The sequence below is a fragment of the Ornithorhynchus anatinus genome, chromosome 11 (genome assembly GCF_004115215.2).
Source record: "Ornithorhynchus anatinus isolate Pmale09 chromosome 11, mOrnAna1.pri.v4, whole genome shotgun sequence".
NCBI lineage: Eukaryota > Metazoa > Chordata > Mammalia > Monotremata > Ornithorhynchidae > Ornithorhynchus > Ornithorhynchus anatinus.
The window spans coordinates 39,914,246-39,940,786 of record NC_041738.1 but is presented as its reverse complement, the minus strand read 5'-3'; the positions used below and the strand labels follow the sequence as shown (position 1 = coordinate 39,940,786).

Genomic DNA, 26,541 nt, shown 5'->3' with positions numbered 1-26,541 from the left:
CTGAAGCAGCGTGGCTCAGTGGAAAGAGCCCGGGCTTGGGAGTCAGAGATCATGAGTTCAAATCCCGGCTCTGCCACTTGTCAGCTGTGTGACTGGGGGCAAGTCACTTCACTTCTCTGTGGCTCAGTTACCTCATCTGTAAAATGGGGATTAACTGTGAGCCTCACGTGGGACAACCTGATTACCATGTATCTACCCCAGTGCTTAGAACAGTGCTCTGCACATAGTGAGCGCTTAACAAGTACCAACATTATTATTATTGTCTGCTCCGTGGCCTTGGGCGAGTCGATGATGACGTAGTGGATAGAGCACGGGCTTGAGAGACAGAAGGTCGTGGGTTCTCATCCTACCTCTGCCTCTTGTCTGCCGTGTGACCTTGGCCAACTCACTTCGCTCCTCTGTTTCTCAGTTAGCTCATCTGGAAAGTGGGGATGAAGACTGTGAGTCCTAGGCGGGACAGGGACTGCATCCAACCCGATTTGCTTGTATCCACCCCAGCGCTTAGTACAGTGTCTGGCACATAGGAAGAGCTTAACAAATACCATTATTATTACTGTAATTATTGCTAACAATAATAATAACTTCTCTGTACCTCAAACACCTCATCTGCAAAATGGGGATTAAGACTGAGTCCCATGTGGCACATGGATTGTGTCCAACCTCATTAGTTTGTATCTACCCCAGCTGGCAGTACAGCATTTAACAAATGCCATGAGAAAAAGAAAATGGGGCTTCAGCAGGACTAGGTGTGTATACAGGAGAATGCAGTTTCCAGTCTACTGGCAGATCGGGTTTTTCTTGCCGTAAACTAAGCTACAAATTACTTTTGTTGTTGAGAGAATAGGGAGCCAAACTCGAAGAAGAATAGTTTTTAGCCAATTCCTCTCTTCAAATGTATAAAAACATTTCTCTAGGAAACTTATTTGAAGTGTCTTTTCATAAGAGCAAGCTTCTTAGTAAAAGAGTGCTAACTAGCTACGGGAGCCGATTAGACTGTAAGCCCGTCAAACGGCAGGGACTGTCTCTATCTGTTGCCGACTTGTTCATCCCAAGCGCTTAGTACAGTGCTCTTCACATAGTAAGCGCTCAGTAAATACTATTGAATGAATGAATGAGTGAAGTCCTTTTTTCTCTTCCTGGGTAGCAAAGGTATGGCCATGCGCGGGCCCTGCATGTTGTTGTCTGAATTGGATTGGTTATAAACCTGTAGTTCGAAACGCGAGAACCTCTCGTTATGTCTTGTCACATCTAATTTGTAGCCATAGATTTTATTCTTCCTGATAAGTATTTGATGAGGAAGAGGATTGCAGGGAGTTCACAAAACTACTTTTTCTCCAAAGTTTAAAAATGCTTTGAATTGCATCTCGATCAGAGCGTTTTTGGCTGGCTCAGGTGTGTCTTTTCAAGTTTTAATTACTTCCATTTCAAATATCTTTACAGACTGTAGCCAGCTTTTGGCCTCTGGACCAGCTACATTGCCAGATCCTCTGATGGCTATAAATCAACCAGGTCAGCCCCAAAGTGAAGGTCAGCCTCCCGTATCGACGCTTTTGTCTCAGCAGATGCCTGAGAATTCTTCATTACCGTCATCTATCAACTCCAACCAAAATATCGAAAAGATCGATTTGCTTGTCTCATTGCAAAATCAGGGGAACAATATGACTGGTTCATTTTAACTGGGTAAGTGTTGGATTTTAACACCCTGGTTTTTTCCGGTTGAGAGCATAAACGATCACGCAGTGGTATCTCTTGAGCACTTATTGAGTGCAGAGCACTGTACAAAGTGCTTGGGAGAGTACGCTGTATCGGAGTGGGTGTAGACGACCCCTGCCCACAAGACTTATGGATGAGAGGAGTTTTCCTTTCTAATAGAATAAAAGAGTAACGCCTGGATTTCTAATTATTTTGAAGCATAGCTTCTCTGACAGTTTTCCATGGATTGGTACTTCCAGAGTATCACGGGATTAAAAATTGCAAACTTTTCTAATTTGAACTAGAGCTATCCTAATGCTTTGACAAATGTGCAGAAAAAGCATTTTCTTCTATTAGCTCACTTCTGCTTTATTTAGATCTTCCATGTGGAATTATGTGCCCGAAAATATCAAATGGGGTAACGTTTTGATGTTCTGCATATGATCGAAATGTATTTGAGATTCCTTTAGGATGAAAGAAGTATTTTAAGTGCAAATAGTTATTTACACCTAATATAACTGAAATGTATTTTTTTTCCTTACAGAAATTCCGTCAAGAAAAATCTGATTTCCCAAGATGCCCTTAAACCTGGTATTCCAGCATGGATTAGGGTATATGGAATTGTCGCTGTTTTTTGTTTTGTTTTGTTTTGTTTTTTTTAATGTAGAGAAAGTGTAACTGTATTTGAGCAAATGTGTAGATTTCACCCTGTCTGCAAAAGAGTGCATCTTACATGCTGCCGGTGCAGTGACTAGTAACTAATGTTATCATCCTTGCAATACTTCAGGCTCTCGATCACAATAATGACTCAAAATCTGTGCTTTGTATTTCCAGTTGGTGGAATTAGGTTTTGCTACTTCCCTAGGCACCAAGCCTATATGAAGAGCAGTTGGAATTCAAAGCCAGGCTCCTCGGTTATTATTGTCATTAGAAAATAACCTTTGTTGTCCTGTGTACCTTTGCCCCTTCATCATTTTGACTTCCCTCCATCCCTTCAGTCAAGTAGAGTGGCTGGTGGAGAAGAAAAGGCCGACGCTGCCGTTTTCGCTCTAAAAAGCACAGTTGTCGACCAACTGGATTGAAGGAATCCCGTTTTCAGTTTCTCTAAATAAGCCGAAGAGCTGTCACTGGCAAGTAAACTGTAGTCAAAACTCTATGCAGAGAAGACAACTCTACATATTTTAACCAAAAAGCAAATACTCTGCTACGGCACTGGGAACAGCTTGGAGTGCTGTGGAGTTCCAGTCCCACAAAGTTGTTAACAGTTTTCTAAGTATTTGTATTATGGTGTTTAGATATGACTGTGCGTAGAGTAGTGATTACCTTGCTCATCACAGATGAAGAGGATGATTTAGGGTAAATTATATCCTAGTATCTCGTAATGAAGTTTGAACCGAAGGAAGAGTTTGAGTGGCCGAGTTTTCAAGCCCTTTGTGTCTCTTACCTAGAAGCCACAGGTCAGAACCCGTTACTCTCTCCCCAGTCTCCACCCCAACATTCTCTTTTATATTCATGCTTTTCTTCCTCTTGCTCATTTAGTTGCAAGCATCTAATACACTACTGGCTTTAGGACCTGAGGCAGCGTAGAGGGAACAAGAGCACTTGAACTCCAGGTGACTGATTTTGTCCAACCCTGCAGCACAAAAGAAGAGAAAGGGCCCTTTCAGAGATGTGGGTGGAGGCGGTTTGACTCCAGCGAAGCAATCCCTTTTTTTTTTTTTTTTCCACGAACGGTGCTCTTCTACAGTCTTCAGAATTTCCCTCCGATGGGAAACAGTGACATTTTTCATGAATGCCAGGATTTCTTAAAATGCCTTCTCTCCCCGAGCTGCAGTGACTATCATCTGTCTTGTCACCTCAGTGCTTTACGGTTTTGAGTGGTCACTTTACTGAGAGTTCCTTCAAGCCTTAGGCTGTACCAGGTCATTGTCGTTCACTTAAAATGAAGAATTTGCTCATATATGCGTTAGCTCAAAAAAGCAAAATAACACACTCCAGGACTTGTGGTTGTAGCGCTCAAGTTCCAGGCTTTCGGGCGCTCCAACCAACCCAGTGGGTTGCCGACTTCTCGCTACAACCTCTTGTCTGGACCTGTGCTTATTCCTTATTCTCCTTTTGGCATGTAGAAAGCTATTGATGCTGTTTAGAACCAAACTATTGTGTATGGCTTTTTACGCCTTGATATACTGTTTCTGGTATTCTTGTCTATTTCGTTTTATTTTATTGTTTAAGTACAGAGGAATAGCCTGTAAATTGTTCTAAAGTTGTTCTCTTCTGTTTATTGTTTTTCTAACTTGTATACCTTGCTGCATTGTGTAAGATTGTGGTGTGGTTGGTTTTGTTTTTATAACCAGATTTTTTTTTCCCCTATTTGTGATAGTCTTTCTCTGTTCTTTTGTATGTTCTCTTCCTCTTCCTTGTCATTTTCTCTTGGTTTCCAATTTCTCCCTCTCTCTCTCTCTCTCTCTCTCTTTCTCCTTTCCTCTCCCTCCTTTTCTTTCTCTCTCTGATTGAGAGGCATTGAATTACGTTTTCAGTAGTACAGGCTTCTTGCCGATATGAAGGGAACTTTTCAGAAAGAGACCTGCTCTGGGTCATTTAATTTTGAATACAGTTTTCAATCGTTCAAGTTTTGGATGGTTTATATCTAATGTGTGTTTCATTTTTTTGGAAAGCTATATTTTGTATTTAGGAAATGGTATACTATTTTGCTATTTGTACTGAGTGAGTACATTGGCATAAATATAAAAAAAATTTATATATATACATATATATATATAAAATATTCTTTTTTGCCACACATTTTGTGGTAAATTTGTGAGTTTGTCTGATGTTCTACCACAACGTGGCGTCCGATAACAGTGAGGGGGGTTTTGTTATGTCTTTATTAAGTATTTAAGTACTTTTTGCATCATAAATGACTTGTTCATCTGTGGCCATTCCATCAGGCAATGCATTGTTCTAGTGGGGCTAAAAAAAACCAGCTTAACTCTGTGCTTGCTGTGTCTGTTACTCAGCAACTTACTGTAGTAAGGAAACCCATTTAGGCAGTTTTGTCCAAAGGAGTTTCATCAGAATGAACCATTCAGCTTTTGCTCCCTATATATTTAATATTTTATTATTATTAATTGGCTTTGTTCAATGCCTTTTATTTATAAATACACTAAAATCATATTTGCAGTTTTAGTAATTAAGAGCATTTTCCCTACCATGCGATAATGTCCAGAGCTACTTTTTAAATTGTCTGCACCAAAAACATCGTATTTTTTTCTTCCTCGTTTTCTTCACAGTACCAGTGGGGGGGGGGAGGGGGGGCGGAGGGGGGGGTGATTTTCCATTTGAGTTCAGAACATGAAAAAGAACAGCCAGTGCTCCAGGTACAAATTGTAAAATCTTATCCGAATGTAAAGGAGATTTAGCTTCAAAATCTAGCCAGCTACTGTGGGCTAGGGATGTAGACGTGCAAGATGGCTCTCTGCTGACTTCTTGGGTGTCGTGAAACAGGTCATAAGCAGTGACCCATGAGCCCTAGCAAAATTAATTTATTTACTATTTGTCCCAGGATTATGATGCTTGTTGACACGGCGTGGTGCCTAAATCCTGCAGTGGACGGGATGAAGGAGTGACTAGGAGACTGACTTGTGTTCTGACTTTCGTTCTGCTGTTTAGAGAAGTTTTTGTCATTTGTGAAATGTTAACAGCCTGTGCCAAGTCAATAGGGACCAATTTTCTGCTTATAGATCTGTAGTCAGAACAGAACCTCAACCTGAACTGTCAATGTTCCCAGTTTGGATGGGGTTAGAGGAGGAAAACCCAATTTTGATATGTTTATCAATTTTAGAATTGTTTTATAATAAGGGCTGTTCTACCATATTCTTCTTCTTAAGTAATAATGGATTTTCTTCATTTTGACTTTGTTAAATTTTCCCGATTCATTTTAGGTCAATGTTAATTGTACAACATTCTGAACATGTAATTTGGTTACAAAAAGTATTTGTCTTCTGAACGGAGGGTTGCTCAGTGGTTGGTTTGTGCTAATATTGCTGCTTTCAAACAACTGTTACAAATGATAGGTACCGATGATAGAGAAATTTGAATCTTGGAAACAGCAAATTCTTGGAAATAACAGTTTATAGAAATAGTTTCATGGCAGAAAGACCTAAGTAAACTGTGAACCACACTTTCTTTCATAGCGCTTCTCTAGTACGCTTTGGATTTTAGCAGTTAACGCTGATGCTTGGAGCTTATCCGTATGCGTGGCTCTGTTTGTGTCTGTGTGTGTTTTCCTTGTTTATTCATTCCATTACCCATCTTCATCGGTATGGGGAGTAGCAAATTTGATTTTTTTTTTTTTTGGACTTTTAGCTTTGACAATAGGGACACAGTTATCTCTGTAACTGAAATGTCGAGTACTTGCCAGGAGACTCAAATGAGTGTCATCCCAGTTTAACTGGAACAATTAGTGAGGAGTTTTGTGGGCCTGTCAGACTGGGGCAGTTGAGATTGGTGTGCTCTTTTCATTCTTTCTGTGTATTGCGTGAACATGACTCTTGCTCATTAGTGAAGCCCAGAGGTGGAGTCAGAGCAAGCCGTGAGCAGGAGAGCTGAGCTGCCTTCGGAGCAGGATGGCAGCAGGGGCCTACTGATCCCACGCTGGAGCCATTGAAAAGTGAATCACCAGGTCCATTTCTAGGGAATCTCTCGTGGCCAGGGCCCAAACTCAGCAGTCTGGTTACTGTAGAAGACCCATGGGTGGAAGGGGGTGAATCCGTTGGCATCTCTTCCCTGTCATGAGGAGGAAGTACCAAGCCGATCATCTCTTTTAAACCTCATCCCACATTAATGTTCGTGGGGAAAACAGAGAAACGGTATCTCTTCTGACTTAGCTCTTTTTTTCGTCCCCTACCAGAGGTAAGGGGGTAGAAAGGATTCCGCAGTAGAAGGTTCATTCACAGAGAAGGGTGGTTAGAGTGGCGAGATGCTGGAGCACTCTAAGAGAATAACTTGAGTGGCATCTGGTAGGAACTGAGGGCAGAAGGGAAGGGCAGGTAATGGGAAGGTGGCGTGGCAAAACGCTACTTCTCACAAGATAGGCTCCTCCTGGTTGACTCCTCCTGGAAGTATGCTGAGATCTGGGGGACATGGGACAACCCACTGTGGCTGTCGCTGGGGCTGGAGCTGCTCCGAAAGGTCATTCAGCCAGTTGGCGGCACCTTGGAGACTGCAGGACTCGGTGCGATTTTCTTCATAACCAGTTCGTAGCATGCACTTTAATCATTCTAAAGAAGCTTGAATGCGCAATATAATAATCATTCTTCAGTAAGCTTTTAGTTCTCCGAGGGGCTTTATCCGTTTTACTCTGCATAATCAGCATTCTTCTGACCTATATGATTATGCATTGTGTGACTCTTTTCCAAACTGAATGTATAATTAGCTTAAGCCTTTGAAATCGGATGATTCATAAGAAAACGTAGCTGCACCTAAAATCGACTCTTTTTTTAGTTGACAACCCACACCTTTGAGACACTTTTCCTTTACATTTTCTGTGTTGTGTATATAAGCATATTATCTAGTTTTGTACATAGAACATGCACATATATATATATATATATATGCATATATATATATACATCTATATTATATGTAGTTTAGAACTAATAGGGTTTTTCTTTTGGAATTCATAAAGATATGGACATGTTGATGTTATATAAACTCAAAAAAATCTCCCTAATAGTTTGTGAGTATGCTTAAGAAAGTTCCATGTATGAGTCCTCAGTGGTACCTGCCTAAATTCATTAGAGTCAATCTCCTTATTAATATTCAGTTGACTGTGTATAACAAGTATAATCTCATTATCACTTCACTAAAAGTTTACATGAAATGGCTTTGTTTTAACAGTCTGAATGAACTTTAAAAAGTATCTTATGATATTTCGATAGATGAGACAGGTGCTAGACTAAAATTTCCTCTTTCATTTTAGATTGAATATATCAGTAACAGTGGAAATACAGACTTCCCACTCAGTGTTCTCCACCTTGCCAGCATAAAGAACTTTGCTCTGTCTGGACCACATCTAGGAACAATATTGCGTTTCATTCCCCATGCTCGGCTGTCTCTGCTCATTGAGTCAGTAAGCTAGCCGGAGTGCTAACTCTACAATTTGGGGGTTTTATTCCTTGAGGACCCAGTGAATCGAGTCCAGTATCACTTTACCCAGGGGCCATTGAACAGGAGCAGTTTTCGGCTGCTTTAAACGAACCCCGGATTTGAAAACTTGGGTCTGAAGTTCGAAGCTTGAGCTCGCTGTTCTGTTTTTCACTGTGGAATTTAGATTTAAGATTCCCGCATGCTACACTAACAAAATAAGCTCAAGGAACTGATGGAGGCCGGGGATAGGAATATGATACTTCTCTCTGCTTTGTTATATCCAGCTGTGAGCTAATAGAGGATCATCATCTTCCCCATTTGATTTAATCACTCCTTCAAATTAGACTTTTAACTCCTTAGAAGTAGAATAAGCTTAAAACAACTTCTCTACTGAAACCAATATCGTCCTCTCAATGTCCTGGCAACTTCCTTCTAACTTTCTACCTTTCATCGTCCATTCGTACAACCGCTTGTCGCTGGCATTTGTGCTTGGACCGGCCCAAATATAAGACATTGTGTAATACAAGGCTCCTCCATCCATTCCAGACACTCTATCAATTCATGTCTCCGTAAAACGGGGCACATCGTCTGCTTCCTTAAGATTACGACCGAGTTTTGGCTTTCCTGTTCACCATGTTATATTGGAGACATGGGAAGAATTCTGAGAGTCACCCGGGATAACTAGACTGTCATCATGGCATGGGTGTTTTGTGGCGGTGGGAAGTTCTGGGGATTAGAATTGTGACACTCTCATGTTTCTGTCACCACTCTTTAACCCAGACTCCTGCACCCAAAAGACCCCATAAGAATCTTTCGCAGCCCAACTTCTTTCCCCTCCTTTGCACGCCTGGACCCACAGATGATGACCAGGAAATTCCCTGGCTTCCCCACAGACCTCAAAACGTGGTTTTTAGGTATCCTCTTCAGAGCAGCAGGTCATCTGAGGGGATATTAATTGTTCTTCTATATTCAGTCCCATATCCCACAGTGGAAGTCAGTGTTGCTTACGAAGTGGGTTTTAGGATAGGATGCTGAAGCTTTTCTAGTATAAGTGGCTACAGATCAAGTCCAAGGGATTTTGGGATATTCAGACAGGGGACTAATAAAATCCATCAGCTCACCTTGATCTTACTACGTTCTTACAGGATAAGCTCCAAACGGCTGCACGTTTAACCCTTCTTTGCTCACTTGCATTCACTTTTATTTCATCTGTTCTTTCGTATTTTCCCATTTGGCGGGGCGGGGGGTTGCATTTTTTTTTCTTTCAAGTGGTTTCTCTCTCATTCTGCCATGGTTTTGCTAGAGCACACTGATCAGCCACTGAGCTCCTTCTTCCGTTGTCCTGCAATGATGTGAAGGTAGCACCAGATGTTCCTTTGTGCATTTTTGTGTATATGGCTTTCGTAGTTGGGATTTTCAGAGCACTGATACCAGGTGTTTTCAGTTTGTTCTCTGGGGGAATTTCATTCGCATCTATGTTTTTAGCTCTCTGTGATAACTTGTTAAATATTAAAAAAATATTTTGCTTCTATTGGAACATTTGTATACTCGCAACTATATTTCTGTAAACAGCTGCAGTCGAGAATAAAACATTGAAAGTTTTCATTTTTGCTGTGCAAACTCACTTTTTTTCAAATTTTCATTCCGTGGGGCATGCTGGTGTGTGTATACTTGAGTGAATGTGACCGATCTGGGGAAATGCAAAGTCCTGTAGAATTCTGATGTATGAGAAATGGAGAAAATACCAGCAAGTTCACCAGGATTTGAAGTTCCCTTTTATTTACTTCTCTCCAATTTCTGTCTGTGCTCAACTCTGCAGTCGCAGAATCTCTCCGGGTTTCTTTTCCTTCTGTTGAATTGCTTGTCTTTGCTCCGAATTTCATTTATTCATTCAATCATATTTATTAAGCACTTACCATGTGCAGAGCGCTGTGCTAAGCACTTGGGAAAGTACAATACAGCAATAAAGAATGACGATCTCTGCCCACAATGAGCTCATGGTCTGGAGGGGGGGAAATATGGAACACTCCATGAATTCGCTTGTCATTCTTGCACAGGGAATTTTAAAAGTGAAATTTATCCCTAATAACTTATGCCCCAGTAACTCCCACTGATTTCTCCATTCCCGAGAAGCAGGAGACATTCTCATCTATTTAAAAGAGATTTAAGAGTCACTTTGCTTCTCTGTGCCTCGGTTACCTCACCTGCAAAACGGGGATTAAGACTGTGAGGTCCATGTGGGACATGGAGAGTGGCCAACCTGATGAGTTTGTATCTACCCCAGCGCTTAATACAGTGCCTGGCACTTAGCCTTGTACCAATTCCATTAAAAAAAACACCGAACCTCCCCTCTGGCCTGAGTTCTAACACCTAGGCTGCTTTATTTCCCCACAAGAGGGCAATCACTACTCCTCACTTGAGTTTCAGAAGCAGAGGGAAAACTGATTTCTGTCATTTAAATGCGACAGTAAACTTTCTTCACAGGTAAGTGGAGATCCAGCGTTTGTTTCATTTAGAGAGACGTGGCCGAGAAATACAATGCAGCACGCCAAAGCAATAGACTGTCGAAAGCAGAATTGGAACGCGGTGGCCTCAGAATCATGAGTAAATTTATAACGATGGGGAATTTGGTTATGTTCCTTCAGATTCTCCTTACAGCAGCTGGTCTGCCTAAACGTCATTAGGGCCTTTATTTTTAAAATAATGCTGCCCTGTTTCCTCTCCTGATCTCATTCAACAACAGATGGAGGGTGAGTTTCTGCTTTCTGTAAACCAGGATTACGTTAGAAGCGGAGGGCACTTTGGTTTTATTGGCTTTATAAAGTTTTCACTTCAAATTCCCCATCCCCTGCAGTGTTGAGTATAACAAAGTTAAAGGAACTGTAGCTCTTAAAGGAGACAGGGTAGTCACTATATAGTGATTAAATGTGGATTATAAATAAGGTATGGAGTATTTTGTAAATGAGTAAGGGACCTTTTGGGGATAATTTGTTTTTTATTTGAGGTAAAATTGGATTTAAAGCTTAAATGGGGGTTTTAGTCTAGTTTATTTTTTTCCCTTTATTTTCATGATTCCCCAGCCCTCGAGATCCCCGCAAAGGGAGCTGAGGGCGGGAGAGGAAATGAGGAGTGGGTGCCTTGAGGAAATCGCTGGTAGGGGTGGACTGCTAATGACAGGAGCTGTCGAAGGGAGGAACCGACTAAGAGTGTTGATGCCCGGGCGCAGAGCTGAAGTCCATCTCTCTTCCTCCAGCTTCCTCAGATCTTTCTCCAAGATGTGAGGAAGAAGGGGCTCACAGTGGGAAACAAGTAGAGACACACAATTCAGGTTTTGGAGATTAAACCAAGTTTTTTTTAAAATCGATTGGGGTAAAGTAGGTCAAAACCCATATCCAAAATCTGAACAAGTAACAATGGATCATCACCCAAACATGTCCAAGTTCCTTAGTTCTCCCTTATTGCAGTACTGACATGTGCAGGGTGGACTTGTCATTACTGATCACTCAGATTCCCCAACATAGAGACTGAGGGCTAGCTATTGAAGCTTGAAGTCCCGAGATAAAAGAAAAGACCTCTTCACACCAACATGTGATAAGCATGTGGAATTGGTTACCGTGGAAAGCTGTGCCAGGCAGAAAATATTGGAATTGGGATAAATTTATTGACAAGTGATTCATACGAGGTTGCTAGGAAGTAGTTAGGGACATTAGAAATGTTTGAAACGGAAGGTCTGAGCTAGATTCATGGAGTCTTAACGGTGCTGCGTTGTGTGCTATTATTTGTTGCCGAATTGTACTTTCCAAGCGCTTAGTACAATGCTCTGCACACAGTAAGCACTCAACAAATACGATTGAATGTGCTACATGGAATTAACTCTGGAGTCTCAGTGCCAGTTGAGAGTGTTGTAACATTTTGTGATAATAATGTAATAGAGTTGCGGTCTGGGAAACGAGCTCTACAGAGGTCACAGTTCTTGTGTCGTTTCAAAATAAAGACTATTTTTTATATACAGGTTGAGTCTCACCTAAAGTAAACAGGCAGTGAGAATTAATTAAGGTAGACTTCTGACAATTTCCAAACCTCAACCCTTATGAAATCATTCTGTTGAATTCCAAAGAGCAAAACAATAGGAGGACATTCATTTAGGGAAGTATTGTTTTTTTATCTACACCTATAGTTTGAATTACAAATGAGAAAGATTCTAGGACCTTAAGTAAATTTGATTTTTTAAGAAAGGAAAAAATTACTAGCCGTGAGACCAGTTGTCGTCTTTAGTTTAGCAACCAAGCAAATGAACAAAAGCTAGGGGCTAAGTCGGATGTTGGCCCTTACAGAAACTGATCAAGTTCTTCCCCTCCTCTGTACCACCTTCTGTCAAATTTGAATATTTGTGCTTATGAATCAGTCAACGGTATTCACGGAGCACCCTCTTAAGTGGATGTGAGTTGGTGTGCAGATATATATTTTGACCTTCAGATTCCAAGAAGATATTGATGCAAGGTTTTGTTTTAATAGATCTGTGTAACTGTGGCTGCTAAGACCAAAGTCTCTTAAACTTATTAGGGCAGCCAAATGAGCTAAGTAGTCCTCAGAGCCCATTTGTACCGACGGGTGTAAAATCCTTTGGTATTGTCGACAAACTCTCCTATATCTGAGGTGCAGAGAAGATCACAATCTTGCTGGCCAGATACTAACCGGAGTCCTCGGACTCCCAAAATCACGCTAGATCACGGCAGTCATCTATACATGAGCTGTACATAAGGCTATTGGAAGAGCATGCGGAGTAAACGAGTCCCTCGCTCGACAACGGAGCATACGCTTGTCCAGGAGACACCAGAGAGGAGGACAGCAAGGAGGGTAAGCTGACTCGTGTGTGTCATATTTACCTGGTCTGGAAAAAGGGTAGGGGACTTAGGGGAAGCAGGTTCATACGTATGGAGTGTGGGTTTTTAGCTCTTTCTATCCCATTCCTTCACTAGCTCCAGCTGTCTCTCCTATATTGCACTCTTTCTTATTATCTCTGATTCGGACCGTCGTTACCCAGAAATGGGGGGAGATGCTTCTAGCCCACGAGTTGGCTGAGTGAGGAGTAGATCTCACCGACCAGAGTAAAGTTGTATGGCCCAGTGAAGGGTGGTTCACAGTGATGGGTGCACATTATTTGGGGGTGTCCCTTCTCCATTGCCTGGCTGGAGGTAGCCTCGGAGTCCGTGACTCGCTGGGGTCAGGCCTTACACGTCTGCTTGGAGGTAGAAGTGGCCATCTGGTGAAGCAGCCCAGCAGTCTTCATCCATAGAGGCCCTGGGCTGCTACTCTGGCCATTTTCCAGCTCCAGAGTGTCAGGCTGGCTGGAGGATGCCGGTACATTTTGGTTCTGTTGTCCATCGCTTTGCTCTGTTTCGGTTGTGGCTTTTGTCCCAATTGTCACAGAAAAACACCCTCCAGCCCTTATTACATCCCCTTGAGTGTCACACTCCCCCAGGACGAGTGAGGACAGCGTTGTCGGCTGCTGCCGAGGTCTCAGAGAAACTTCGTTCTGTGGCCATCTTGTCTCTGCTGGCCATCTGGCAACATGTACCACTGGCCCAAAGGGAGTAAGCAGAAGAGTGTGGCCGGCTCAGGGCAAACCCTGACCCCCTCTGTGACAACTTAGGCTCACGTCCTGCTGGCGCTAAGATGTACCCTTTTCCCCTTCACTGGTGTCGGAGCCGTGCTCACTCTGAATGGCAAGGGGCCAGAGAAGGTGTACAACTCTCTTTTTGTGGGCACCGTGTTTAACTGTGTAAGAGATCCTCTTCTGAACACCATGCGAACTCAGCGTCAGCACTGTTGTCTTTGAATCGGGGGGCAGTTTGACACCTTTATTTGCTGTGAACCTCTGTTGAGAGAACCTTCTAGGTGATTTTAAAACAAAATCCTATGTCAGTAAAGGAGGGAAGGGAGAAATAGCAACATCATCTTCAAAACTTAATAATCGTATTTTATTGAGTTCTTACTGTGTGCAGAGCATAGTACTAAACACTTGGGAGAATACAATATTACAGAGTTGGTAGAATGTTCCATGCCCACAAAGACCTCTATTTATTCTTCTCACCAAAACTGGAGGAACGATAGCCCTGGAAGTTCAATCTTGGTCAAGTGTCTTCAGCCACTACTATCCTTGCTTTATATAGTTGTGGAAACCTACCCAGGTTTCTGGGCAAGTTTATGCAACTGGATACTTATATTTTTAACCCCAAAATAAGCAGCCAAAACAAGATTTTAGAAAGTGACTCATTTTGTGTATGCCCTGTTGTTCAGTTCAAGTGTGTGACTCTGCTCATGTGAACACATGTATAAATGTTAAGCCCTCTAAAACCTAAATCCTGGCTCTAGAAGCCTGGATCTGAATGGGAGCTTCTGTCCTGAAGGAGGGACCTACTGTTTTGAAGGAGAACTCTCCCTACTTCATTTTAAAAGAGAATTTACATGTGAATCCAAACCTCCACCCCCAAAAACACCAACAACAACCCTGAGACATCACTTATCAAATAGACTGGAAAAAAAATGACTAGCGTAAGGCAAGTGGGATGACTCTTTACTAGAAAAACTACTTCTTGGCTTTGACCTGGTTGTCGGTTGGAATACTCTTGCCCAAGTGGTGACCCACCGACAGCCCCATCTTCTTGTTTTTCTGCTCTTCTTGAACCTCTTTTTTCATCAGGAAGCCTGCCTGGAAGTTCAGATCGAAGTAACTGCTCGGAGCAAAGGTCAGCGGAGTCTCCTCCCAGATGCTCCCCAAGCGTTGCTTCCATCCTTCCAGGATTTTAATCCGGGCATCTGCTGGGGTGTGGCCAATGCTGTAGGCCATCTGGGGCTCCAAGACTTGGAAGCCACAGAAATAGAGAATGCCACTCTGGGGAGATAAAGCACAGAGGTGAGCCAGAAGACCCGTCACATTCCCTGCTGGGTATGGTGGGGTCCGGGGGAGGGAGGGGCGGTGGGCACGCACGGAGCTGAGCAGGGAAGAAGCTGGGCGGGATCCTGTTTGGGGACAGGCATAGGTGTCACCTCACTTTTCCTAGGATTCCTTCCCAGTGCTTGCCCTGTCCTTTCTGTCCAGGGCACAGCAGGGAGGGTGGCAGGGGTTGGGGTTGGTCTGACTAGTGGGTCAGGACTTCTTTCCTCTCAGAGACCTGTCGGCAGGAAGTTGCCGCACTCAGGAAAGACCAGCGGTTCAGATCTGGCTATGGAATGGATCGCTTGTGTTTTTTTATCCCACTGCTGCTAAGAGCGGGGAGAGTAAAAGCATAAGAATAAAAGGTAGTAGAAAGTCTTGAGGCAGGCGAAGGTTTCAGCGGAGATTTGATGCTTCAAGCTCTGCACCTTTCCAAAGCCCCTCAGCAGGAAGTGTATAACTTTCCTGGTCTTGGCACCTTTGAGGACCAGCTGTTTGAATTTTAACAAACAGCCACCCTCCGATAATACCTTAGCTTTTGCCTATAGCTACTGCCCATTAAGGCATGTTCAGCAATGTTTTCTTAGAAGGAGCGCAAATTTCTACTACGTAAGGGAGAATTTTGAAACTTTGAAGTAGCTAATAGGTATAGGGTGCATCTCCTCCTCAAACAGCAATGGGATACTTCATGTGGAACCTGTGAGGTCCACCCCTCTCTGTGACCTCCTGTTCCTTACAAATCAGGTTCTTAGCAGCCAGTCCTGAGAAAGGGAATGATAACTATTTCTATTGAAGCCACTGCTAAAATGGGAAAAGGCAGGGAATCTGGGAAAAGGGTTTTATTCCAGAGGGTTCAGTTTTGAAACTAGCAGCTAAAGGGTTGTTTGGTCTAAAGCACCGAAGTGATAACTATTAACAACTCGGTAAGAAGAGAAGAAAGTGAATCTACAGGTGAAAGGTCATGTTAACCAAGATGGGGTGGGGAGCAGAGGAAGGTCTGAGTTAAAAAAGGCCACATTTTACAGTGTGAGAGAGTCCAGCACACCGGTCCTTAGAAGGGTCACAAGGGTCAAGACTCAGAAACATTTAGAAGCAGCTACCTGGATTGGCCAGAGGAGGATATTGACGTCCCCATGGATGCCTAGGAGAGAGTACATGGAACCCATGCCACCGGTGGTGATGGAGAGAACAGCCTTCTTTTTCTGTTGAAGAAAAGACACATTACCCGCTGAGCTGTAGAGGTTTCCCAGGGAATGGTGGGGGCTTTGGAAAAGAGTTCATAAAAACAGAACTCACCAAGCTCCTTTATTCTTCTGGTCAAACAGTGATATTTACTGAGTGCTTACGGTGGGAAAGTGCAAGTTGGTAGATGCACACAAGGGGCTTTTGGTCTAGAGGGAAATGCTTATCACCATGACACTTCTGTGCTCTTAGTCCAAGACATGGGAGATGGGAAGGGGCTGGAAGTGAGTGGGCAGAGGAGCAAAATTAAGGCAGTTGGGATGTAAAAGTTCACCTCCCAGAGTGAGACAACTGTCCACAGCATAATATCTCTTCAGCTTAGAGATCAATCAAATGGTCAGTGGTATTAACTGAGTGCTTACTGTGTGCTGGGCACTGTACTAAGCACTTGGGAAAGTGCAATAGAGTAGTTAGACACAATCCTTGCCCTTAAGAAGCTTACAATCTAGTGGAGGAAAAAGAAATTAAGCTAAGTTGCTGGTAGGGGAAACAGAATAAGTATAGATATGTACCTAAGTGTGGTGGGGATGAGGTGGATGGGAAAGTGCCCAAGGAGTAAGGAATTAAGTGCAAAGGTGACAGAGAAGGGGGTAAGGGAGATGAGAGATTAGTCATAAGTGATTCAGAAGAGAGAGAGGACAGGGAGAGATGAGAGATCAGTTTAGTCAGGGAAGGCTTCCTGGATGAGGTATGATTTTAGTAGGACTCTGAAGGAGGGGAAAGTGGTGGTCTGCTGAATATGAACAGGGAGAGGGTTTCAAGCAGATGGGGGTGAGCAAGGGGTCAACAGCGAGAGAGAATCGATCTAGACACTGTAAGTAGGTTGGTGTTAGGAGAGACAGAAGGGTGAAGGCTGAGTCGATCCTTGAGGAGCAAGGAGAGGTAGGAGGGAGAAAGCTGAGACTATCAGTTTCTCCCTTCGCCCACTTAAAGAGCAGCAGTATATGCACTTTAGGGATAAACCACAGAAGATTTTTGGTAAATCAAGCAGCCTCTGCAATGCAAATGAATAGAGAAGAGGCCAAAGGCCACCTCCCAAAAGTTAGGCCTAGAAGACTAGCACTAATGGTACATTCAAGTGTGGTGGTGGAGTAAAGATGAGGCTTATTATTTGGGGAGGCTGTCGTAGCTGCACTACTTATGCACTCGGGATTTTGGTTTCCAAGTCGCCAGGGAGCCAGTGAGAGCCAGCGGCAACTATGCCATGAAGGGATGATGGTGTTAAAGGGAACTGAAAGTCATAACAGGAGTTGGGATGAAGGGATTTAAATTAGTGTCTTTTGAGGTGGATTGGCTCCCACTTGGCAACAAACCGCTCCCAGGTTTAGCCTGTAATCTCATCCGGTGCAAGAAGATCAGTGCGGGCCACGCTGGCTGAAGGTACCAGGATCGAGGACTCCACCTATGGAGCGCTCTCTCTCAGCTTAGCTAGAAAAGAGCCCAGCTCGCATCTCTTCCTCTGAGCCCTTCCCAATTCTCCAGAAGGCCATTTGGATTCTTGGAGAATTGGATCCCAAGACACTTAGCATTTAAGGCCAGGATGCAAGGACTTCCTCCCTTTCTCTATTATTCTCGACCAAAAAACACCAATGCACTTGAGTGCGAGAGATGCCGTGTCAAAATATTCACAGCTAACCTCCCTGCCTGCTTACAGTGCATTTTAAAGCAGATTTTAAACAAGATGGAATGAAGGCTGAATTGGCCATCAGGTCATTCTTGAATCTCTTAGCTCCAAGCCAGAAACAATCCCGCAAGTGATTATTACAGTGTGTATTAAGCATTTACTCTGTGTTATATGCTGGGGTACAGACAAGATAATTAAATCAGACACAGTCCCTGTCCCACATGGGGCTCCCCATCTAAGAGGGAGGGAGATCATCTTATCCCAATTTTACAGATTGAGGAAACCGATCCGGGATTAGAACCCATGACCCTCTGACTCCCAGACCCATGCTCGATCACACATCAAGCAGAGGCTGTGCTGGAGCTAGAACGTGATTCCCTTGACTCTCAGACCCATAGTCTTTCCACTGTGTTATGCTGCCTCGTGCTGTGCTATCCAAAAACACTACAAACACCACTTTTCCTAATTACCCTTCTGCTCCCCTCCTCCTTTTCCAATGTACTTACCTTAAAGGGGCCTTTGTCATACATGGTGGCATAGGAGTAGGCGAATTCTCCGATGAACACTCGTTCGAACCAGCCCTTCAAGATAGCGGGCATCCCAAACCACTGAAGAGGGAACTGCAAAGAAGCAAAGTCAGGTCAGGCGTGCTAGGGAATAGCCAAATGTTATTCATCTTAATCCCCATTTTACAGATGAGGTATTGACGCTGACCTCCCTGCCTCCTGTCTCTCCCCATTCCAGTCCGTACTTCACTCTGCTGCCCACATCCGTTTTCTACAAAAGCGTTCGGTCCGTCTTTCCTCGTTCAAGAACCTCAAGTGGTTGTCCATCCACCTCCGCATCAAACAAAACTCCTATCGGCTTTGAAGCAATCACCTTACACCCTCCTACCTCATCTCGCCACTCTCCTACTATAATCCAGCCCACAAACTTCACTCCCCCTAATGCCGACCTTACTCACTGTATCTTGATCTCGTCTGTCTCGCCACAGCTGACCCTCTCGCCCACATCCTGCCTCTGGCCTGGAATGCCCTCCCTTTTCATAGTCAATAGACGATTACTCTCCCCACCTTCAAAGCCTTATTGAAGGCACATCTCCTCCAAGAGGCCTTCCCTGACTAAGTCCTTATTTCTTTTTTTCCCACTCCTGCATCTCTCTGACTTGCTCCCTTTACTCACCCTTCCAGCCTAATGTCCGTCTCCCCCTCTAGACTATAAGCTCATTGTGGGCAAGGAACATGTCTATTATATTATTGTGTTTTACTCTCCAAAGCGCTTAGCACAGTACTCTGCAAACAGTAGTGCTCAATAATTGACTGAAAGACAAAGACTTTAGTGCAGAACAGTTAAGGCTTGCCTCAAGCAGATCCAGTCAGTTCTTCCAGGACATGGGTTCGCACTATGCATTTTGAATAGACTGCGCCGGCAAAACCGGGGAAAGAAAGATTTTCCGACAACATGTGTCCATCTGAATACAGCATGACTCAGAAGAAAAAGTACACGTGACATTAGGCCGAGCTTTCTTTAATGAGGAACTCTGGAAGAACGCAACCCTCGGGTTACAAGAAAACGGACTGTTTCCATGTCCTGGAAGAACTGACTGGATCTGCTTGAGGCAAGCCTCACAGGTTGAAAGAACCTGTGGACCTTAACAGCCAGCCAATTAGGATATCACTTACGAGCACTTTTTCCATCACAAATCAATCAGTGGTATTTATGGAGCAGAGTATTGTATTAAGAGCTTGGGAGAGTACATCAAATGCCAAACCCCAATTCCTGCCTTCAAAAAGTTTGCGGTGTAATGTAGTTGTAATTTTGGTGGTGTGATCATATGCTCAGTCAGTTGGCCTTTTGCAATTTCAGACCCAAAGCTAGGCTTTACATTAGAGACTTTCTTTAAAAAGAGATGCCTAGCTCCAAGCGGTGAGAATCTTGAGTCACTGCAAAGTGATAGCAGGACACGGATCCACAGATAAAGGCGTTAAACGGGTCTGGATACTAACAGTCACAGGCCTAAGGCAGCAGTGCTTATAATCCACGTGCCCAGGCTGAAGAGAACCATGCATCATAAATCAGACTTTACCAGGAAATTTGTAGAGGTGAAGGAATGCCATCCACAAGCTCAACTACAATTGTGAAAGGATTGGGCGTATGTGCACATTTATACCTGGAATATCACCAAATCTGCAGCTTCCAGTTTCTTCTGTTCAGCAACAATATCTGGGGTCAGTCGACCTTCTTTATAAGCCAGAACTGACTCAGCAGGATATTGAAAGTTGTCAGGATCTTTCAGTTTACCTGAGAAGGGAGTAAAAACCGATCGAGAGGTCAGACACCAGAAAATCTTCATCTCTGGAGCTTCTCCAGGCCCAATGGGAAGGGTAAATACCTGTGATGTCATTTCTGGAGATCACAGGGTTAAACTTCATGGCGTAGAGGTCAGACACTGTGACTTCCCATCCTTTTTTCTTTAGCGCCTCGACGGCAGCTTCTTTCATGGCATAGTTGAACGAAGTCTTCACCTCATGAGCCAACACTATTAGGGCTTTCTTGCCTGCAAGACACCCCAGGATGTGGCGTAAATGGGTAGCTGACCAGCAGTGTATCACAGAAGGTGCCTTTCATAAGATACTTGTCCCACTTCCTTCTGTGTCTCCCTCGCACTTGTATCTGCACCCTTTATTCACCCCTTTATTCACCCTGCAGCCCTTATGTACCTATCTGTAATGTATATTAATGTCTCTATCCCCCTCTAGAACGTAAGCTCGCTGTGGGCGGGGAACAGGTCTACCAACTCTGTTATATTGGACTGTCCAAGCAGTTAGGACAGTGCACTACACACGGTAAGCGCTCAATAAATATAATTGATCGACTGATGGACTGACATTATGAGGCTAGAAAGACTCCAAGACCTTCTAATCCAGAAAGAGTAGTCTTCCCGATTCACTGCTTTTGTTAATGCACTCGGGGGTCTCTTCGGCTCCGTTCCCCTTAAGCACTTTGATACTCATCTCAGCCCTTGTGGAAATATCCTTGTAATAACAACTGTGGTGTTCGTTATGTGCTTACTATGTGCTAAGCCCTGAGCTAAGTGCTGGGGTAGATAGAAGATAGGTCCCACATGGTGCTCATGGTCTAAGTAAGTGGGAGAACAGGTATTGGATCCCCATTTTGTAGATGAGGGAACTGACTCACAGAGAAGTTTAATGACTTAATAATAATTATGGTATTTGCTAAGTGCTTACTATGTGCCCAGTACTGTTCTAAGCCCTGGGGTAAATACAAGGTAATCAGGTTGTCCCAGGTGGGGTTCACAGTCTTAATCCCCATTTTACAGATGAGGGAACTGAGGCTCACAGAAGTGGCTTGCCCAAGGTCACACAGCACACAAGTGGCGGAGCCAGGATTAGAACCCAGGTCCTCTGACTCCCAAGCCCGTGCTCTTTCCACTAAGCCACGCAACTTGCCCAACTTCAAACAGTAGGTAAATAGCAGAAGCGAAAATTAGAAGGCAGGTCCTCTGACTCCCATGCCTGTGCTCTTTCCATTGGCCTCTCTGTTTATGTTCTGTTGCTTCCCCTCTCTGTACTTTATTTTGTTACCTGTCTCCTCTGCTAGCTGGATTATCGATTCCTTGGAGGAGGGTAATGTGTCTACCAACATCGTGACTACAATGTGTCTCCTAAGTCCTTACACAGTAAACGGCCAGTAAGTACCATTGATTGAATGCGTCAGCATTTCTATAGTACTCCAACATTCATTCAGTTGTATTTATTGAGCGCTTACTATGTGCAGAGCACTGCACTAAGCACTTGGAATGTACAATTTGGCAACAGATAGAGACCATCCCTGCCCATTGACAGGCTTACAGTCTAATCGGATCTGCGTGTATGATGCCTGTAAACTCTTAGCGTTTAAGAGCTACTCCAGGAGAAGAGTCTCTTCCTGCGCACGAGGAACAGGTGACAGCAGTGAAATAACTTCCCAGCAACTCCAAAACACAAAGACCGACTGCCACCCTTCCTCAAATGCTACCAAACAGGCAAACCAGACAATTGGCCAGGGTGCTGCCTGGCTTGCCTTTTCTCCGTCCTGTCTTATGCCGTCGAGTCGTCCCCGACCCACAGTGACTCCAAGGACACATCTCTCCTAGAACGTCCCACCACCATCTGCACTCGTTCTGGTAGTGGATCCGTAGAGTTTTCTTAGTAAAAAATATAGAAGCGGTTTACCATGCCCTTCTTCCCTTGCAGTAAACTCGAGTCTCTGCCCTCGATTCTCTCCCCTGCCGCTGCTGCCCGGCACAGGTGAGTTTTGACTTGTAGTGGGTGGCCTTCCACTCGCTAGCCACTGCCCAAACTAGGTTTGGAATGGGTATGACTCTCCCTCCCATAGCCGAGACCGGTAGGGTACTGGGAACTCTCCGGGTACAATCCCCAAAGGGGTTTCTCTGTCTGGTTGCCACTTTTCAACTGCCTTCGACATTCCCTGCTTTTGCCTAATGCACCAAACTCTTTTTAGATGGCCCTGTTAATTATTACTACAGCTCATTTTTCTGTTGACCACACTGGCCCTCAACTTGCTGAGAAGGAGCAGGCCAAGGTCCTGAGTCAAGGGCTCTGCACAGGCAACTTAATTCTACACTAGTGATTCTCAAACTTTTGATCTGCCCTTCCGCCCCCCACTCCGCCCCACCATTTAAGGACAATTTGAAAGAGGCAAAATGGAACTGTCTCCTCCAGGTCGTAAGCTCGCCACCCTCACTTTCTCCTTCCACCCAGAACACCCTGCTTTCCCATTCCTTTCTTTCCACACCCTAAGTCCCTGTGATTTTATTTTCCTCTTGCTGGTGCCTGTTTTTTATTTTCCTCCTTCCAGTAAATTGTTGGCTCCACCCTTGGGTTTCTGCTTCCTCCTCCACCCTTCAAATGCCAATCCTAGCCCAAAATAAATCCTTCCCAGGTTTCCCCAGGTATAGTTCAGAACAGACCCTAACTCCTTCTGCCTATGATTCACTCCCATTTATTCTTCTTCTCCCCAGGCTTGGGCTTATATGCTTATAGCTAAATTAAAAGGAGGGGTGGGGGCCTGGCTCCAGTTACAGGGATTAAAGGCTTTGCTTTGAACTTCACCCCTTACTGGCTCTATAAAGGATATTTCCAGTCCAACACAGAACATTTTAAATTCAGATAGCGTACTTTATCAGCAAGCCCAAGTCCATGGTGATGGTAATAATGGAATCGGTATACATAAACTGATGGAACAGAGAGAAGGAGAAAACCTGAGAGAGCTGCACGGGACTTTCGACTAGCTTTAAACAGGTACGGCCATGAACGTAAACAAATGTCTGCCTGCCCAGCTCTAAGACAAATTGAGGAGTATCTAAGAGTCAAACGGTAGGCTTAAAATATTATGTTTAAAATGTACTCTGCCTTCCTTTCTATTCCCTACTTGCTTGGTTTGTGTGGGAATTAAAATAGAAGGGAAGCCTTAATTTTTTTTAATGGTATTTGTTTTACTACATGCCAGGCATTTGCCTCAGTGTTGTGGTAAAATGAAGCTAATCAGGTTGGACACAGTTGGTGTCCCGTGTGGGGTTCACAATCTCAATCCCTATTTTACAGATGATGTCACTGAGGCACAGAGAAGTCAAGCGACTTTCTCAAGGTCACTTAGCAGTCAAAGGTTTGCTCTCTCAGCTTTGCGATACAGAAAGTTCTGTAGCAGTAAGAGGCAGAAAGGTAGGAAATGCCAATATGAGAGGGAGCAAGATGGGACTGCCTCATAACAATCATGTCAATCAATCAGTGGTATTTATCGAGAAGCAGCGTGGATCAGTGGAAAGAGCCCAGGCTTGGGAGTCAGAGGTCATGGGTTCTAATCCCAGCTTTGCCATTTATCAGCTGTGTGACTTTGGGCAAGTCATTTAACTTCTCTGTGCCTCAGTTACCTCATCTGTAAAATGGGGATTAAGACTGTGAGCCCCACATGGGACAACCTAATTACCTTGTATCTCCCCCAGCGCTTAGAACAGTGCTTGGCACATAGTAAGCGCATAACAAATACCATCATTTTTGGAGAAGCAGTGTGGCTCAGTGGAAGAAGCCCGGGCTTGGGAGTCAGAGGTCATGGGTTCGAATCCCAGCTCTGCCACTTGTCAGCTGTGTGACTGTGTGCAAGTTACTTAACTTCTCTGTGCCTGTTCCCTCATCTGTAAAATGGGGATTAACTGTGAGCCTCACGTGGGACAACCTGATTACCCTGTATCCTCCCCAGCGCTTAGAACAGTGCTTTGCACATAGTAAGCACTTAACAAATGCCAACATTATTACTGAGTGCTGTCCCGTATTGAGTGCTTTGGAGAGCAGAATACCAGATTAATTTCTGCAAATAACGGATGAGGCTGGAAATGTGGCTATCAGTATACTTATTGATTCTAAGGAGGTTTGGGCAGGGATAATCTAAAATTATGGTCTCATTTTGCAGAGGTTAGCAGCGTACTTTGGAGCCTTCTTGACAGATTCCCCAAGGTCACACGAAGGCAACTGCAAACAGCTTCGGTTCCCTACTTTGGGGTGCCCGCCAAATTAGCCGATCTACCTTAGATTACAGATCTCCTGCCTTGTCACTGATAGTGGCAACGATAATTAGTTTTAGTAGCTTGTTGACCTTCCATTTCAATGGGATGGGGTCTTTCAGTTCCAAGGCGACATTACCTGGCTGTGAGACTGTATCCACCTGGGAGAGCGCGGCTAAGAGATTATTTCTTACACATCGTGCACACGAAGGTAGGGAAGGACATGTTTGCTAAACACCTCAGACACCAGCGCTCCACACCACCGGCAAGACATGGGCTAGTTTCTTTGGCAAAGAACAGTAGTTTAGACACCATTCTAAACTCCTCTACTTCCACCTTAGGGCCCAAGGGCTTGTAGGTGAGCTTAGCTGGGGGTGATGGTGGGGGGGGTCTGTCTCTGACTTGAGGGTGGAAGGGTCCACCTTTAAACCCGTGCCACCTCCGTGACGCGCGTGGCCCCTCCTATGACTGGGGATCAGCGCAGATGGATTCCAACTCCCAACCCCACCAATTTTTTTTAACCCCGATCCTTTCTTTCATCTTTCAGGTGACCAAACCTGCCCATAGGCAGCTGAGGAGGAAAGGTAGCTAGCAGGGCAAGTTGCGGGTTTATTACTGTTATAGCATTTGTTAAGCGCCTATTCTGTGTCAAGTACTGTTCTGAACGCTGGAGTAGATACAAGGTTAGAAGGCATTCTCCATGCCATGGGGTCAATGGTGGATATTGAGAACGAGGAGAAAGGAGATGGGGGAGGCCCAAATGGGGTGGGTTTGAGAGTGGCAGACCGGTTTGAAAGCCTCGATTAATGGTCCTTTCTTCCCCACTCCCAAACTGGCTTTGGTTTTTTTCAACCCAGCTAGGAAAGTCTCATGCACTGGGGAGCGCCCAGCCCCAGCCCGGGAGGGGCCGAGACGAAGGCTTGCTGGCCACTCTCTGGGAACTGCTGGCTGGGACCCCATTCCTGGACCCTATGGGTGGTGGGGAGCAGGAGGGCGAAGAGGGAGAGGAGCAGGAGGGAGAAGAGGAAGAGGAGCAGGAGGGCGAAGAGGGAGAGGAGCAGGCGGGCGAAGAGGGAGAGGAGCAGGAGGGCGAAGAGGGAGAGGAGCAGGAGGGAGAGGAGCAGGAGGGAGAGGAGCAGGAGGGAGAGGAGCAGGAGGGAGAGGAGCAGGAGGGAGAAGAGGGAGAGGAGCAGGAGGAAGAGGAGGAAGGTGAGGAGGATGAGGAGAGTGAGTGAGGGGCAGGAGGAGGAGGGGGGAGAGGAAGAGGAGCAGAAGCAGGAAGACGAGGGAGAGGAGAAGGAGGGAGAAGGGGAGAGGAGGAGGGAGAAGAGGGAAAGGAGCAGAAGGAAGAAGAAGGAGCTGAGCAGGAGGGAGAAGAGGGAGAGGAGCAGCAGGATGAAGAGAAGCAGGAGGCGGGGGAGGAGCGGGAGCAAAGAGAGGAGGCGCAGAGGGAGCGGCGGCGGCGACCTCCGACCCCTCAGCTCCTCTGCGTCCCTCTGGTCGGTAACAACCCTAACCATAAGTGTGGGATCCGTTACCGTGTGCCTGGCCCCGGGCTAAGCGAGGAACCGCGGGGAGAAACCAGGTGGGGACACAGTGGCTGCCCCACGGGGCCGCCCGGGCGACCCGGGCCGGAGGGTGTCCTGGCCGGAGGGCGGGCGGTCGGCCGGCCGGCCGCGGTGCAATAGCAGCGGTGCAGCTGCAACGGTGCAATAGCTGCAGCTCGGGCCGGGCCGGGCCGGGCCGGGGGAGGAAGGGCCCGGGCCTCGGCGGGGCTACTCACCGGCCATCTTCCTCCTCGGGGCTCAGCTGCCGAAGAGTCGCAGGGGGGTCGGGGACGGAGGTCGGGGAGCAGAAGGCCCGACCAGACCCGACCAGCCCGGCCCTACCGCCTTTATAGCCCGGGCCGGGACCGGCCCGCCTTGGCGGGGGCGGAGCCCCGACCCTCCCGCGGGGAAAAATCACAATCGGTGGCATCGTAAACAGCCAGACCTCTGCTAAGCGCTCAACTACGAGCCCAGCACTGGACTGAGCGCTGGGGTGATAATCCTACTACTCATAATAATGCTGGTACTTGTTAAGCGCTCACTATGTGCAAAACACTGTTCTAAGCGCGGCGGGGTTGGGGGTAGAAGGTGAACAGGTTGTCCCACGTAGGGTTCATAGTCTTCATCCCCACTACTAACTCAGGTGTTGTTAAGCGCTTAGTATGTGGCGACCACCCTTCTAAGCCCTGGGGTAGGTGCCAGGTCACCAGGTTGTCCCCCCGAGGACTCACAGTTTTCATCCTGGGATGAAAACTTTATCATTAGTTAGAGA

General features: G+C 45.3%; 2 protein-coding genes across 6 annotated transcripts in view; one reads left to right on the top strand and one right to left on the bottom strand.

Moving 5' to 3' along the window:
- Positions 1 to 4,138, top strand: part of NFAT5 (nuclear factor of activated T cells 5) — a 108,556-nt gene extending 104,418 nt beyond the window's left edge. For 4 of the 5 annotated variants that reach the window (XM_029075717.1, XM_029075723.1, XM_029075722.1 and 1 more), the window contains 2 exons: positions 1,441 to 1,680; positions 2,237 to 4,138. In XM_029075717.1, the coding sequence (XP_028931550.1) occupies positions 1,441 to 1,676 (236 nt within the window). In that variant the 3' untranslated portion in view covers positions 1,677 to 1,680; positions 2,237 to 4,138. The remainder of the gene's footprint in view (positions 1 to 1,440; positions 1,681 to 2,236) is intronic. The other variant, XR_003762907.1, reaches the window with a different exon arrangement.
- Positions 4,139 to 14,098: 9,960 nt separating this feature from the next.
- Positions 14,099 to 26,157, bottom strand: NQO1 (NAD(P)H quinone dehydrogenase 1). The gene is made up of 6 exons (XM_001510204.6): positions 26,006 to 26,157; positions 20,035 to 20,199; positions 19,813 to 19,943; positions 18,149 to 18,262; positions 15,877 to 15,978; positions 14,099 to 14,734 (listed from the first exon to the last, which is right to left on the bottom strand). The coding sequence occupies exons 1-6, from the start codon at positions 26,010 to 26,012 to the stop codon at positions 14,429 to 14,431; spliced, it is 825 nt and encodes a 274-aa protein (XP_001510254.1). The 5' UTR covers positions 26,013 to 26,157; the 3' UTR covers positions 14,099 to 14,428.
- Positions 26,158 to 26,541: the final 384 nt, after the last annotated feature.